This window comes from Galleria mellonella, unplaced genomic scaffold, assembly GCF_026898425.1.
Source record: "Galleria mellonella isolate WM207_F2 unplaced genomic scaffold, CSIRO_AGI_GalMel_v1 utg213, whole genome shotgun sequence".
NCBI lineage: Eukaryota > Metazoa > Arthropoda > Insecta > Lepidoptera > Pyralidae > Galleria > Galleria mellonella.
Window position 1 is genome coordinate 6,151,950 of NW_026442039.1, and position 16,268 is coordinate 6,168,217.

The window sequence follows — 16,268 nt, forward strand, 5'->3', positions numbered from 1 at the left end:
CGGGTGTAATTTTGACTTTATATAATTATTTTTACATTACACCAACGATTTTACTTTTACCAGACCTGTAGTATTTTGATTTTGCAATAAAACAAAAAGAAATTAACGAAAGCAAAGAATAGCAAGAAACGCTAAAATGTTTAAGGTTTTTTTTGCAGTTAATTTATATAACTGCAAAAAAAAAAAACTTTTAACGTTAACTATAATATTTTGGACATCGGAAGGAAGCACTTACATAATACACAAGAATATTTTTTTTTAAATGTCATTGTTTTAAGAAGTTTTCAAGAGGTGTAGTGCGAAAAATATTCGGAGAACTGGAAAATATATCAAGTTCACAGTCTCATTGTTGTAGTTTCTATTATTGTAGTCTTACATGTTGCAAGAATATAAGACAACGATGCATTTTTTGCTAGGACGTTTACTGTTAAAGTTTGAAATACATATAATGTTAAATGTGGTACAATAAAACAGTATCATGTCTTTTTTTCTCCTATGTATCTTGTTTGAATGCATATTGTACCAATACTTTGTTTGAATAAATTATTTCTTTCTTTGTTTCAATAAGGATTTTTCCGAGATTTGTAAGCCATTTCTTTCTTATGTTTTGTTTCCTTGAAAGTATTTATCATATTTTCTTCATAATTTTGCTAAAATGTTACACAAATAACATTGTCTTCTTCTTTTCTTTCTAATCTTATTTATATAAATTACCCGTTAGTGGATCTTCAAAAAAATTATTAATAAACTACAAGAATCCGTAGCGGAATAGTGCGGTCCAAAAAATTTGTTGACAACAAAAAATCCTTGTGACACTTAATTAGTGTTGATTTTTTACGCTTCGCGTAGAACTAATGTGGGAGAGATTTCAAAAGAGACTCGGAAAGTCACGTATCTCCGAATTTTATCTCTCAGTTCAAAGTTAATTTTTTGTAGTTTCTAAGAATAGGCGATTAGTTACGCCTACATGTAGGTATCAAAAGCAATATGACATTCTGTTGTTATCAATGTTACAACGAACGGGTCTTATCTTACTTTCTTTATTTTTTCCAATACATGTGCGTTTATGTCACATAATTGTCTTTGTACTTATACAAACAATAAATTATTTTTATCAAAACAGATTCTTTAGACTGATCCAAGTTCGCAAATATATTTTAAATACTTGTGATGGTTGAGCTATTAAAGTAGTAATAAATAAACAACTTCACTTTCACATTTTATAATGTCAACAGGTGTATTATTATCATTATTCACATAATCTATTGTATCTCTTCATTCGTTTTCTTTCCTAATTTTTACATTTTCTGTTTTGTCAACTAAATTTACTTATAAAAAATATATATGTTTAACATTATTAGTTCATATGACATAATGAACATGTTATATCATGACAAATAATTATCACCTTTAAAAAATAAACCTGTTACGAGTATTTGTATCTTCCTATTTAAATTTTTCAATTTTATTTTCAATTATATTGTTAATTTATAAAACGATACACTTTTCAATTAATAATCACCATAAAAGACACGAAAAGTGTATATATATCTTTGTATAACACCATTAACATGCAACAAAGTATTTATTCATTCAAAAACAATTAAATCTTTATTTAATGCAAAATAATTCTTCCCTACTCCACTGAAGAGGGAATTCAATGTAAATCAGACCACCCGTGGTTCATTCGGTGTTTCTTTCTCAATAAAAATTGATTGCCCCATTAGAGCTGCGTATGTTATTAACCTATTAAAGCACTGTTAATATTAATAAAGTGCTTCCATATGGCTATAGAAAATTTACCATCGGAATTTCGATTGGGGAAAATTAGTTTCATAGTATCGACAATGCGTTCGCCGATTTAGGAGTGGCTTTGTCCGAGTTTAAATAATCTTGAGCAGGAATTACTAGTTATCGTTTATCTTGTTTTGCTAGTTTATATAACGAACTGAACAATAAACTAGTTGTATTATTATAAATCTGAAATGAATCTCTTTGTTTGTTATATTTCAATGAACTAATTTAGTTGGTATTTGGCAAACTTCAGTTAAATTACTCAATAGCTACTCATAATATGCTCGTATTGCTGTTCATATTTTAATAAACTATGTATTAGTTAGGAATTACAGCCTAATATGTCCGTGTAACTGCCTCTTCTCAAGAATACTAATCTACAAAAACCTTTTAATTTACTTTTCGTATTTAGTTATAAAATTTGATTACAGATAAAATAAAAGACACTACACATTTTATAAGTGTTTTAGTAGTTGAAAAACTAAGTTTTAATATTAAGTAATAGTGACATTGATTAACCACCCACAAACGTGAAATTAAAAGAAAAAGCTTTCAATCTGAGAGTTATAAAACTTAGAGTAATGGTAATACGAGACGTCTCGCTATACGACAATAAACACGAGATCATCACATAATTGTGCGAGGTAATAAAAAATATTGTGAAGACATACGCCCACCCGAGTTCCATTCACGACTTGATAACGACGATATATTACCCAATTTGCAAGTAAGTGCCACAATTTCTATAGCACATGCACAAAGGGCTTTAAACCCTTCATAAACTGAATTGGTCGCGGTTTATAGTGGGAACTATTGAGCTTATAGTTTAGTAAATTGTGCAAGTTATACGTCAATTATTATTTACTGGCTGACTAATGGATAGGAACGAAAAAGTATGGATTAACTACGAGAAGAGATTCTATTACATACAGTTTTTATATGTATATAAAAACTGAACATTGATAAATGTTAGACAAAGACAGTAGATAAAGTTTAAATTTATATTATCTTGAAATAGTACACAGTGATTAAAATGAGGATTCCTGTATATACTCTTATCTATACTATTACAAGATAATAAAATATAAATGTATTAATAAAATTTATTTTAGTCCTTAAATTGAAAAAAATAACCATGCTACAATAAAGTCTTCTAATCAATCTACAGCTCGCAACTCTTTTAAAGCGACGGACGTACATATAATAAAAATTATGATGATATTAAAATTAAAGATAACGATGCAACAGTTAATGTTAATGATACGAAACAACCTACAGAATTTGGACGTGTTAAGTCAGAGGTGCTGATTGCAATCAGTTAGGCGCCATGATGCAGGCGTGGGCGAGCGGCCCTTAATGACTCTCCCAGCGTTCGGGCATTGTAATAATTGCAAGCCATCGGCACATGCCCTTTGATCTTGTAGTAAAGATAGTTATTACGTATAAGTGAGGGTGAAATGAGCGTTAAACAGCGCGGTTTCTTGTCTGATAAATTGCACGTGAAATAATGATATGCGGAATTGTGGTGTAATAAACATTGCCTATTATTAAAACATGTAGTTGTAACATTTTCTATGAATATCAATGTGTAGGATGACCAATTTAGGAAACGTATCTTTCGAAAATGGCTCCAGTCTAGGCGTTCTGAATTTTGCTTCCAGATGTTCGTTCGTTAGTGATAGGTTTCCTAGCTTAAGGACTAAATAATTGGTGTGATTTTGTATTTATAACTATTTATAGAAGCATTGATTTATATAATCTCAGTAATTGAATTTTTTAATTATTTTAATATTATGGTTTTATCATTGTTATAAATATTACTTTTTGTTCAAATACAATGAAGACTTAAAACCAAAATGAACTTACCGTAAACAGTCACTAGTGCCGGTTCCGAGATTCTTTTCCCAGCAATATTCTCAGCGACGCAGCTGTAGTTTGCCATATCCTGTTAACAATATAAATTTCATGTAAAATTTTATTATATGCTGAATAATTATTTATATGGAATATGGTATATTCGGCGTCGTGTAATATAAAACAGGCCACCTCTTCCTTTCCCGTGGATATAGAAAGAGGTGACTAAAGGAACTTCAAGATCTAGGGTTGGGCAGCAGCGTATCTCTTTAAACATCACCAAAGCCCAGCTGCGGTTGCTAATCCGACTGCCAAGCGTGGCAACTACTGCAAAACTCCCAATAAGGGGAGGCCAATGTTCAGTGGATAATTAACAGCTGAAATGATGATACGATTATGGTTATATTTGAGTAATAACCATTCGTTTTCTTTTTATGCTTTGTGAATATTTAATATTACATGATGTTCCTATATAGAACTACAACAAAGAAACATGACCAAGATTCACCTTTAATTCTGTTCACAATGTAATAATTTAATTTCCCGACTCTCATGCTCTGTATGACATATTGCTCTTTTGATCTCCAAATAGTGTTTCTAATTTCGTATACCGTTTAGTCACTCACAATTTTGGGATTGTAATAAATAAGATACGTTCTTTGTGATGCTAACAAGACATTTCCTTTTTAAATTCAGTTCGCTAAAATTTAAATTATACATCTTAGAAATTAGTGTACATGTGAAATGTAGAATTGTCTCTTTTAAAATAACAAAGGACATACCCATTAATTCAAATGGCGACAGCAACACATATTATGTTTATATTAATTAAGAAGAAGCTTCTGTCACCTTTGCGAATAGGGGTAATGTTACACACAGTCTACCACAATGAGAGAGCGAGTGACAGTGTCTACAATTAATCCACGTCTGCTCGCACTGCCTAATTAGCGAGATACTGCTTTCAGGAAACCAGAGATGGAGTGAATTATTCGCGATTGTATATAAAGATGTTCTCTCACTAGATGTAAAATTTAAAGTTTTCGTTCATTCAAGAATTTTATATAATGAAGCCATTTTATTTTCAAAATTTTAGAATCAATTTGAAATGAAAAATTTTCAACAATAAGCAAGAATATTTCTGTTCAGCATTATACTTATTAATATTTTATCAATTTTTAGGAATTCTATTAATTTTTTTTTGCATTTCAAAATTTATTTGAAGGTAGTATAAAATTGATCATATTTTTACAATTGATAAAAACTTCTCTGCTCGCCCTTCCAGTTTTTAACATTTCATCAATTTTAACGAGACGGTATTAAAACATTAAAATGTTTTAATAACGTTTAAATTATATATATGTATTTTATTTTATTTTTATTTTTATTATGAAACAAATAACAAATTTTAAATTTGAGAATTCTCCAAAGATGCAGAACAAATGAAATTTGAAAAATGACAAATTCTCGAGACATACAAAACAAAGTACACTTGTGAAATATCGGATTGCATTAACCTACACTTTTGCAGTTTTGTCACTGTTCCGTCTTTGCCTTTGAAAGCGTACACCGCATCGCGACAAAAAGACAACAAACACGCGGAGCGACAGCAACGCGTGTCGCAATTAATAAACGTCCGACGCGCACGACTAATTAGTCGCAGTCGCATCGGGATGAAACAAGTAATTCATGATTCTACGATTGATCGTGCTAATATTTTGCAACAACAACGGTCATGAGCAATTTTAATGATCTATAAATTAAATGGTATATTATCAAATTTTGATGTCTATTGATATTATTAGAGAAACAGTTATTCTCGTATACTAGCTTTTACCAGCCACTTTGTCCGTGTGACTTATGTGAAATATTTATTGATTGAGATAAGAAATAGCCTATATCTTTCTCTATCCCATATCGTTCGTGTATACCAAATTTTACAGTGATTGGTTAAGCCATTAAGGCGCTATAAGTTAATAAACAAGCAAACTCAATTTCACCTTTATAATATCAGTAAAAAAAAATTACCTACACCCTAAGTCTAGGAAGGCAGAGAGAACCCAGTGTCAAAGGTCTCTAGCCTTTATCTTGTGCTTTATTCATTTTTATAGATAATACTCGTAATAATAGTTAGACATTATTTCTTAAATCCTTACTATCTTTACAAGTATTATGAAATGTGAAAGTGAGTTTGTTTATTTCTTTGTTATCTCTCAGCAATTTAACGACTTTAGTTATGACTACGAAATTTTTATTTATACCACATAGGCTACTTTTGTCTCGGTCAATGATCATATCCCGGTCATGTGGACGGATTTGCGGATTAAAGCTAATAACAAATTTAAATCTACTTGTCAAACAAGATCATGGAAAATCTAAAAGTTTTGGTTGGGATTTAATATCAAAAACCTCGAAGCGCAGCCAAAAATTCTCCGGCTGTCCTAAACATTCTAGATTCAGTAACAAAAAACACGTATCCATTATTCTAATTAACTTTAAATCTCTAATAAGCCAGAACACAAATATTGCGGTTGTTTCATACAAATGGAATAAAAAATACAAAACACTAAAAAAAAAACAAATACCACCTCGTTTGTTTCCTTCCCTTTCTAATGATGTTAATAAAAAAAGGATAATTCTATCTAGCCTCCAGGAACACGCTGCGAGTTTGCATGTGTCATGTTACGAACAGACCACATCACCATATGTTGATGTGACTCATTCCAAGAAATATTCGTTGTTACTTTTATAACATCTGCACCGTTAAATTTTGAACTTTCAGTATATCTTTTATAAGACATAAAATTAATTGTACGGGTAGTGAAATATTTGTAAATTTTTTAGGACATCCAAAGACTGGTACTAACTAACATGTCTAATTTATGAACGCTTTAAAATATAATTTATTACATAACAAACATCTGTTTCAGTATTCTGAATGTCTTCTTTGTTTACATTTGCGGTTGATAAAGATACATTCTTATAATTATAATCACTGTTTAATTGATCATTAAAATTGGGATAACAAGGATCACGTGTGATATTTAAAGCCTATTTAACTAACACAAACTAATATATCTTTAATTTTTTTAATGAGCCGGCATAATGCTGACAACCGTTGAGAGTGCATGGAACGTACTCTTTTCGATTCATCGTATATATGGACTATGTCGTCTTTGTTTTCGTTCAGGATGGTGTGGTCACATCATCATCATCTTCATATCAGCAGTTAACTATCCACTGCTGAATATAGGCTTCCTTCTATTGGGGGTTTTGCTAGTAGTTGCCATGCTTGGGAGGTGGGTTGACAACCGCAGTTAGGTTTTGATGATATTTTAAGAGGAACACTTCTGCTCATCTCTCAATCAATATGTTCCTTTAGTCGCCTCTTACGACACCCACGGGAAAGGAATGAGTAGCTTATTTTATGTCAGCGAGTAACATAGGCTATAAACTATTTTCGGGAATTCTATCTACCTATTAGAAACCGGGCTGGATTGCTACTTTATTTATATTCTGATTACTGTTTAAATTAATAGAGAGATATATATCACAGTTGTCAACTATACCAAGCCGTAAGGCCAGCATAATTTTACCAGATTAAACATCATCTTAAAGACGAGATCTGTTCTGAATATTTAAATCAATTATTACGATGTTAACGTTGATTTTAATAATGAACTTACTTGCAGACTAGCCCGTGATATCAGTAAGTTTCCTTCTGGCGATATCAATACATTGTGATCCTGTTGCAACGGAGCTCCTTGCTTCAGCCAGGATATACGTGGCGCTGGTGCCGCAGCAGGTGGTGTGCAGCGAAGTGATGCTGGTGATCCTACTTCCACAGAAATAGAGGAAGGCGATGCCGAAAACTGCTTCTTGAGATCTGAAGACAAAAGAAAATTGTAAATAACTTCGAAGTTCAACAAATAATTATTATTTGTAATTTTAACTTCAAGAAGGACTAAATTAACTAATGAGATCCCGTCTTCAGTTTCCATTTACAATATAATATGGGGCATTTCAAAAAACGTGCTTACAAACATTTAAAAGGCTAACAAGGCACAAATAACTTCTCTTGTGTTGTGGTAATTATGGGCGACGGTAACCGCTTTCCATTAGGTGGACCGTCTGTTCTTTTGCTTCCCTAGCCTTACAAAGAACATATGCGTGAGAAAGCCATGGTTTCGGAAATCATCGTGTATGCACGAATCATGAGAAGATATAATGAATTAGATATATATCAGGATAGAAGTATTCGGTACTTGATTCTCTCTACTTATCCCGCAAAGGGTTTGGAGTGAATATAAAAAAAGAACTCACAATATGTGGGAAATATAACACTAGTCATATCTACATTTCTATCACTCTGTCAATCAGTACAATTTGGTTTGTTACAAATGTTTTTCATCAGGAAACTTTATTTGGTGTCTAGATTCGAACGTACAACCTTTGAGGTCTGCATGTCAATACTACGACGCATGAAAAAGTTAAGTCACATACACTAATATACTATGTATAATATAATTTATCGTGATTCCAGAAATACATAAAATGAAGATGAAGTAACCGTATCTCTTAAGCTCGGGTATTATCAAGGACGAAGCCATGTCACTGTCTCCAAGGGTTATAACTACGCGAGTCTAATTTGATGCCGCGATCCTATTACGTGAGACGCAGTTTGTAATATATTTTGATAGGTATTAGCTATGCCCGCGGCTTTGCATGTGTTATTTGTATCACGCACTGTGATAGGAACTAGTTACGGATTATTATTTGTAATATATGTATCATATTTGTTAAGCAGTTTTTTTATTTTAAAAATAACGTAAAAAAATAAGTACTTTAATCGTGAAAAGTGTCGTCAACGTCAATAATAACAACCGTTAACTGTCCACTGCTGAACATAAACCTTTCTTTATTTGGAAGGTTTTGCCAGTAGTTGCAATGCTTGGCAAACGGGTTAGCAACCGCAGTTAGGTTTTGGTAATGTGTAAAGAGTGACCTTACTACCCATCCCTCGACCGGGACAGAGACTGAGAATCTCATTGCTAGCAATATACCCAACCAGGTCAACCTCTTCGCGGTTCTCCCTGGAAACTATCATGGTTAATTCGTAATGAATTCATCATGATGGGCTAACTGGCCTGTTTTCATTCTCATCTATCACCCTTCACTGGTGCTCCGCCAGCGTATACCGATAGCGCAGGCCATACTATACCATTTTCACCCATCAAAAGAAAAAAAAGACCCAATCCTCGACCATTCATTTCGTGAAAAATATATTTTCTAGTAATTCCATTACTCTTATATTGAAACAGAACTACTAAGGAATATAGAGATGATTGATACCTAGATTAAAAATATTTAAATGCAACAACAACCTTGAAGAAACAACTTTATCTCTTTTTTTAAGAACTTCATGCTGTAGTCTCTTGGAAAAACCTCAATATGGGGATCATTCCATAACCTGAGCGTTCATGGGAGGGTACTTTTCTGAAACTGCGCTGTACACGACCGTCTAGGTTTTAATAGTATTGGAGTGAACTCCCTGTCGATGGTGAGCTGTACGATAATAGAAGGTAGAGTGTGAGAGTCTTAGTTTGTTTTATAGGGGTACATACAGCAATACAGTCCACATTATGTACTATTTGAGCTCAGATACGAGTATGAATAGACGTGTCAATAACTATTAACTGAATCCATTTACAAAATAGTTAGAAGGTCGTGAACTAATTCGATAATTGTTCGATCAATTTTGTTTTGCGCAACGCAAAAGATTGGTCCAAGTTACGAAATGTATAATGTTTTTGGTACAGAATATTTATACAATTGAATATACCTTTTTGAAGTCGGTTAAAAATTTAAAATGTGAATTTTTTATAATCTCTATCTGTTATATTAAAAGAAACTTAACAGGAATAACACCTGAGTCCTCAGGCATGGCAATGCATGGGGGATATTATGGGTGAAACAGTATACTCTGTTATGTCCACGGTACTCATGTCTATAGGCGATGGTTACCACTTTCTATCAGGTGGGGCGTCAGCTTGTTTGCCATTCTAAGTTGCTTTAAAAAACATTATTTTAAACTAATTTTGTACTGGTTTTATTAACGTTTTACAATTTGATTTTTTTTTATTTTTTTGTGTGTATATTACTGGATCTGTGATTTGGAACATTTTTTTTTATTTACAGTTTACTTCTATATTTTACTAGATATATATAATATTTGTATGTTTTAAATTTAAATTAAATTATGTTCATAGAAGTATTTATTTTTTATTTAACTCTTTATTGCACCATAAATAAAAATATACAATGACAAGTGAATAATTCAAGTGAAATACAGTAACATAAATACAGATTGAAATATACACATAAAGGTACAAAAGGCAGTCTTATCGCTAGGGCAATATAGTATAATAGTTTTAATTAGTTAGGGAAGTATAATAGTTTTAATTTTGAAATTAAATATTTTTGATATTTAAACTTGGATATTTTTTACAAGTTTTTTATTTGAAAAACAAAAATACTGTTGACCTCGATTCAAGGAGATATTTTTAATATTTTAGTTGACGCTAAAGTTGAAACGTGTGTGTTCTAAAGAACGACAAAGAAGCACGTTAAAATAAAAGATAAATATTATGCTAAGTTATAGTTAAATAGTAATAATAAATAGTAATATATAAAAAGTAATAGTTAAAGTATTTGTCACAATTTAAAAATTAAATATTGACTTTGAAAAGCAAGCAGTTCACTCGTTATACCAACACCATTCAAAGTTATAAACAGTTTTACTTGGTAATAAGTAAAATAACTTAAGTTTGTATGTAACAAAAAAAAAAGACTTTTGTTGTGGTTTGATTTTAAAATTAAACTACTAAACCTATATTGATAATATTTCCATGAGACCAATCTAAAAGTATATCCTTTCAGATAAAAAAATAATTTCCGAAATCAGTTTATAAATGACGAACGAATGAAAGGAGGAAGTTTTAGTTTAGTATTTTTTTTATGTTCACTACCTCATAACTCCGTCAGTTCTGAACCGATTTGGGAAATTCTTTTTTATCTGAAAAGACTTGTTTCCGTAGAAGTTTTGTCAAAATCGATTCAGTTTTTAGATCAAAATAACTAGTTTTGTCACAACTGAAGTCGCTTTCTTTTGTGGGATAAAATTTTTAAACATCACGCGTCTAAATAGTTACTAAAATGAATCATCGATCGCTATCAGTTTATAAACTAGGGCACCGCACGGCTCCTGTCTCTCACATCAATCCTAATAAAAACATAACGAGATCGTCGATTAAACAATTTGGCTCGCGACAGTTTTGTATAACCAACTGTAATTGTTATTCATTAAACAATTTAACATAACAATGCAATATCAAATTGTAAAGATCTTTTCAACCGACTCCAAAAGTTCCAACTCCAAAAATTTTATACATTAATTTTTTTTCTATTTTTGTAACCTCATGACTTCAAAAAGAATGTTTGATTGATCAAACATGGACACAACTGAGTACAGCGTTTCGTCCATGATACCTCCCATGCGTTGCCATTCCTGAGGACTGAGGTGTTATTCCTCTGTACACTGTAAATTCACTCCATATCCCACCCTTCAAACCGAAACACAGCCATGCAAATACAACTGTTTTACGGTTTAAATAGGAATGGAACAAAGTTTTTAGAGTAAAGTTTTTCCCGACAAAAATAATAGTACGATCCTGGTGAGTGGTTTAAACGGAGTGCACCCATAAATCTGCAGCGTACCCGCTTCATTACGCGACCGACAACTGTCTGGATGGGTTCGCGTTTCGCTTTGTAGATTCTATGTAGGTAGCGTCTTTAAATAATATAATATGTATGCAAATATTTCAAACTAGCGACCCGCCCCGGTTTCGTAGAGATGTAATGCTGATACAAAATAACGCCGCCGCGCCGGCCCCCATTACCATATGACATTACATTAGAAACCTCTAAAATTATCAGTGTTTCTCTACTATATCTACATTTCTTAACTTATTAACTTAATCTAATTTAATTTATTAATTGTCATCGTTAAATAGTAAAATAAATAAACGTCGATTTCATTTAGGTAATAAAATTGTAAATTATGTAAAAAAAAAATATTTTCTTACGAAATACTATACGAATTTAAAAAAATGGCTCACCCGTTTAAAACGGGTAGGGTAGCTGATAGCTCGGATGATAAGTGCTAGGTAGAGTGGAGTTCGCGGCTATAAATTACAGAGTACGTTTCATTTCCTCTACGGAATCTGTTCTTACGAAAACATGGATGTACAAATATTGGAAGTACTTATAATAGATAGTTACGAATTATTAAATTTTATACTTAAATATATGTTGTGTGGTCACGGCGTAGTAGGGGCCCCTTTTCCCTGGATATCGTAAGAAGTAACTAAGAGAACCCAATGATCCAGGTATAGGCGGCAGCGCTCTTCTTTAAACATTTTAAAATTCTAACTGCAGTTGCCGACCTGTTTGCTGCGCGTAGCTACTACTCGCAAAGTCGCCTTTGGGGGAAAGGCATATGTTCAGCAGTGGATAGTTAACGGCTGATATAATTATCATTATACATCACATAGTGATGTTCGTCTATCGACAAACATCACCATGTGATGATCGAGTAAGAACATTATATGCAATGCACTCTTGTAAGGGAAGAAATTTGATGAAAAGACATTAATTCTAATTTGCTAGCAATAGGTCAACCTCCGTGCGGCAACCTTCAAAATTTTGTTGTCAAAAGAAATACACTGGCGGGTTGACCACTATGCGGTTCCCCTCGAAATAATGATAATATATTATCAGTCTTCAAAGAAACCTAGCATGAAGACATTTTTTTTTATACAACTTAGAATAGCAAACAAGCGACGGCCCGCCTGATGGAAAGTGGTAACCGTCGCCTATAGACATGTGCAGTACCATAGACATAATAGAGTATACTGTTTCGCCCATGATACCCCCCATGCCTTGCCATTCCTGAGGACTCAGGTGTTATTTCTCTGTACCCTATAAATTCACGCCATATCCCACCCATCAAACTGAAACACACTGCTTTACGGTTGAAACACGAATGGGAAAGAGGTACCCAAGCAAACGACTTTTGTACAAAGTCTCCCTCTGGTATATATATATATATGTTTGTTTATAGCTTTAAATAATTGTTTCCTTAATAATGATCACATGTAAGGTAAGATATATTTAGAAGTACGCGATGTTTTATTATTCTTAAATAGATGATGTCTAATTTCTTTCTTTAGCTTCATTAATCTTTACTTAGTTCAGCGGCATCTGTTGAGTAATTTGTGTAAATACACGTTTACTTTACTTCTAACCTAATCTATTCTATTTAGGTTAAATGACTGACAGATTACTTGAAAAGCTTTTAAAATATTAATTAATTATAAATATTTTAAATAGCACTAGTATTATTATTTATAATCCAGTTTTGTTTTCGGTATTATGCACTTCGAGTATGGCTTTGCTGATGATAAGTTTATTTTAAAAAATCTATAATCAAACATTTATTTAGATAGATAAAGTTCCAATTTGTTACTAAAGTTGAATTTACATTATTTAAACGATAATAACCAAAAAACAAGCAATTGCAATTGTCTATTATTTGAAGAGATAATTTAATTTAAACTAAACTTGTATTAATTACAATACTTTTTGTATCGAATGTCTCTTCTAGTTATTTTATATAGGTGATGCACAAAAGTATGGTTCGAGCTCCGGATACACTATACAGATTTGTTGGCAGTTAACATTGAATTATACGTAGTGGCGGCTGCCAGATTTTTGCATACGCTATATATCTTCTTTTCAGATATTTTACGGATAATTTAGTATTATTTGTGACTATCATGCACATATATCACCGTGAAATAGACAGTGCTATGTATACTCTAATAATACATATATGAAGATTTGTTTCAAATTGTATCAACAATATTTTGATGAGCCTTAGAATCTATTACATTCGGAGTACTGTATCCTAGTACAGAGCATCAGGAGTGTAAGGCCACACTATGCGTGTAAGGTCGAGAGTAACAGCTAGTAATAGATATAATAAGAGATAATGTATTAGAATAGAGGCTTGAAATGCAATTACTCATTGGCTGCCTTAATATTGCTCTTTTGATAAGAAATACTTTCGATAACATAACTCTTGTACAACAGCTGGTAGTAGATAAAATAGGATAATGTTGATAATGTTTTAGGACAGAGACTTGAAATGCGATTACTCATTGGCTGCCTTAATATTGTTCTTTTGATAAGAAATACTTTCGATAGCATAATTTTTGTATAACAGCTAGTAGTAGATAAAATAGGAGATATTGTGTTAGAATAGAGACTTGAAATGCGATTACTCATTGGATCTCTAAATATTACGCTTTTAATGAGAAATATTTTTGATAACATAATTTTTGTACATAATGAAATAGATAGTCGAATCGATAGAGACAAAATAGTAATCTCATTAAGAATGTTACAGTATTATAGTATTAATTATAAGTTTTTTGATGATTTTCCACTAATCGAGTGCATTATATTAACCGTAGACTGTGTAGATGAACGAATAAATTTATTGTGACAACGATACAACAATGACAACGATTAAAAGTAGGATACTTTTCGACATTTGAAGAATCAGACTAATTTTTAAGTTATATAGATAGAGCATCGAGCCTCAAAAACTGGTCAACTTTTTGTCAGCTAATTGTCAAATTAGTTGACTCATTTTTTTTTTATTACTGTATTATACACTTACGCTCACAATATATCTTGACGTATCTATATTTAATTATTTTAATAAATAAAATGAATGAGCAGGTGCAGAAATTATAAGACAAAATAAATATAGAAGTTATAAAGGAATCACTCATAACTATTTATCACGCAAAACTGAATAAAAAAGGTGACTCGCTTTTCTCGAAGCATTTCTACGGAGACACTCTATCTATATAATCTAAGGGCTAATTATATTTATTGAATAAATAAAAATTCTTTATTATTTTCTTCAACAAATAGGTACTATTCCATAAATACATCTATAAAAAAAAAACAAAATGACAAAAAGCAAAGTAAGAAGGCAATGATATACCGCATACCATTACATAATTGTACCCTAATATATGAAAGACAGTTAAAAGAGGTATTAATAATGTAATAAATATAAGACTATTTAAAAAACTCAACCTTAGCTATTTAAATTTACTACCAAACGACCACTATATTTAGCTGGCGAACACGTGAACTAAGACTCGAATACGAACATGAAAACACAGCATACCACCTTTGAAACAGTAAATTTCCAAGCAAAGACTTACTACTGACACTTTTACGTGCACTTACGATTCTGTATGTATTATCATTAATAGCAACATAGATACCACTTGAGTGTATATTTAAAGCTCTCCGAGTACAATTAAAACTGTCGGGATGAAAATTTAGGGCGTCGTATTACACACGGATGGTTCGCGCAATTAGCGAGCGAGGATCTCTCCTGTTCTGTGTATATTTAGACGTTTATGAGTTCTTTCAGAGATGCCATGGTGGAGTTAGGAAGATCTTCTCATAGGATGTTTTAAAGCAAAGGTGTTTCAGTGTCATATGTTGTATTCTTAATATTTCTCTGTGTTTAAACATTATTATACTCATACCTACATGAATGACGTTATAACGAAAAATGTTTGTATGTTACCATTTGCACTAAGGTAAGCGTGAGCTAAGTAAGATATCCTTATTTTGTAGCTTGCAGTCTATTTAGTATATCGCTTGCTATATTTTTATTATTTTATGAAAAGTACTTTTTCGTAAAAAGTATGATAAAAAAAAATATTCAAGAAATTAAATTCTTGCTCGATATAAATTGGCAAACAATTATTGCTAAAGCATAACCGATACCCTTTAGTGTAACTTTCGATTCGTGAATCTTTTAATTTATTAATTTCGATTATTTACAAGAAAATTCGATTATTAGAGACAGAAATTAGAACTTTATAGATATGCATCTTTTATTAAAGTAACATGACCAGATGTACCAAAAAAATAAGCTTTTAGTACTAGAGCAGGCACGAAACATAATTATGAAGTAGACTGTGAAACTTGTCCGGTAATAAAACTTTATTGAGGGTACCAATTTGATACGATCAATATAGTACGCGAACGCAATCGGTCGTCGTCTAACAAAGGTAGTTTCAGCGGTGCCGTTGTTAATTACGTAACAGCTCAATTTCATGTCAATATTCAAGTATTGTCAGTAAAGATAAAAACTATTACGTAAGTGGATGTGTTGTATCAGATATCTGTGGTCATTATCACACCAATAAAGAATTCAATGACTTCAACGTTGGAGAGAATAGAAAGTCCAATATAAAAGTTATTTGTTAAAAGAATTCAAATCTTCAAGATGCTAAGTGTCAATTTATTTTTCGTAGAATAATCTTGTAAGATCTAATAAGAGAAATTATACTGTAAATTGGAATTGGAATTTCTAATTAAAAAAATTTAATTTATTAAAATGCTGTGCCGTGTGGTACCAAAATAGAATAGCCACCTTTTCCCGTAAATGTCGTAAGAGGCAACTA

At 31.8% G+C, this 16,268-nt stretch overlaps 1 protein-coding gene across 3 annotated transcripts in view; it reads right to left on the bottom strand.

Annotated features, from left to right (window-relative positions):
* Window positions 1-16,268, bottom strand: part of LOC113511618 (netrin receptor UNC5C-like) — a 136,741-nt gene that overhangs the window by 29,732 nt on the left and 90,741 nt on the right. For all 3 annotated transcript variants that reach the window (XM_052894511.1, XM_026895285.3, XM_031913450.2), the window contains 2 exons: window positions 7,332-7,531; window positions 3,661-3,739 (listed from right to left, as the gene is read on the bottom strand). In XM_052894511.1, coding sequence (XP_052750471.1) covers window positions 3,661-3,739; window positions 7,332-7,531 — 279 coding nt within the window. The remainder of the gene's footprint in view (window positions 1-3,660; window positions 3,740-7,331; window positions 7,532-16,268) is intronic.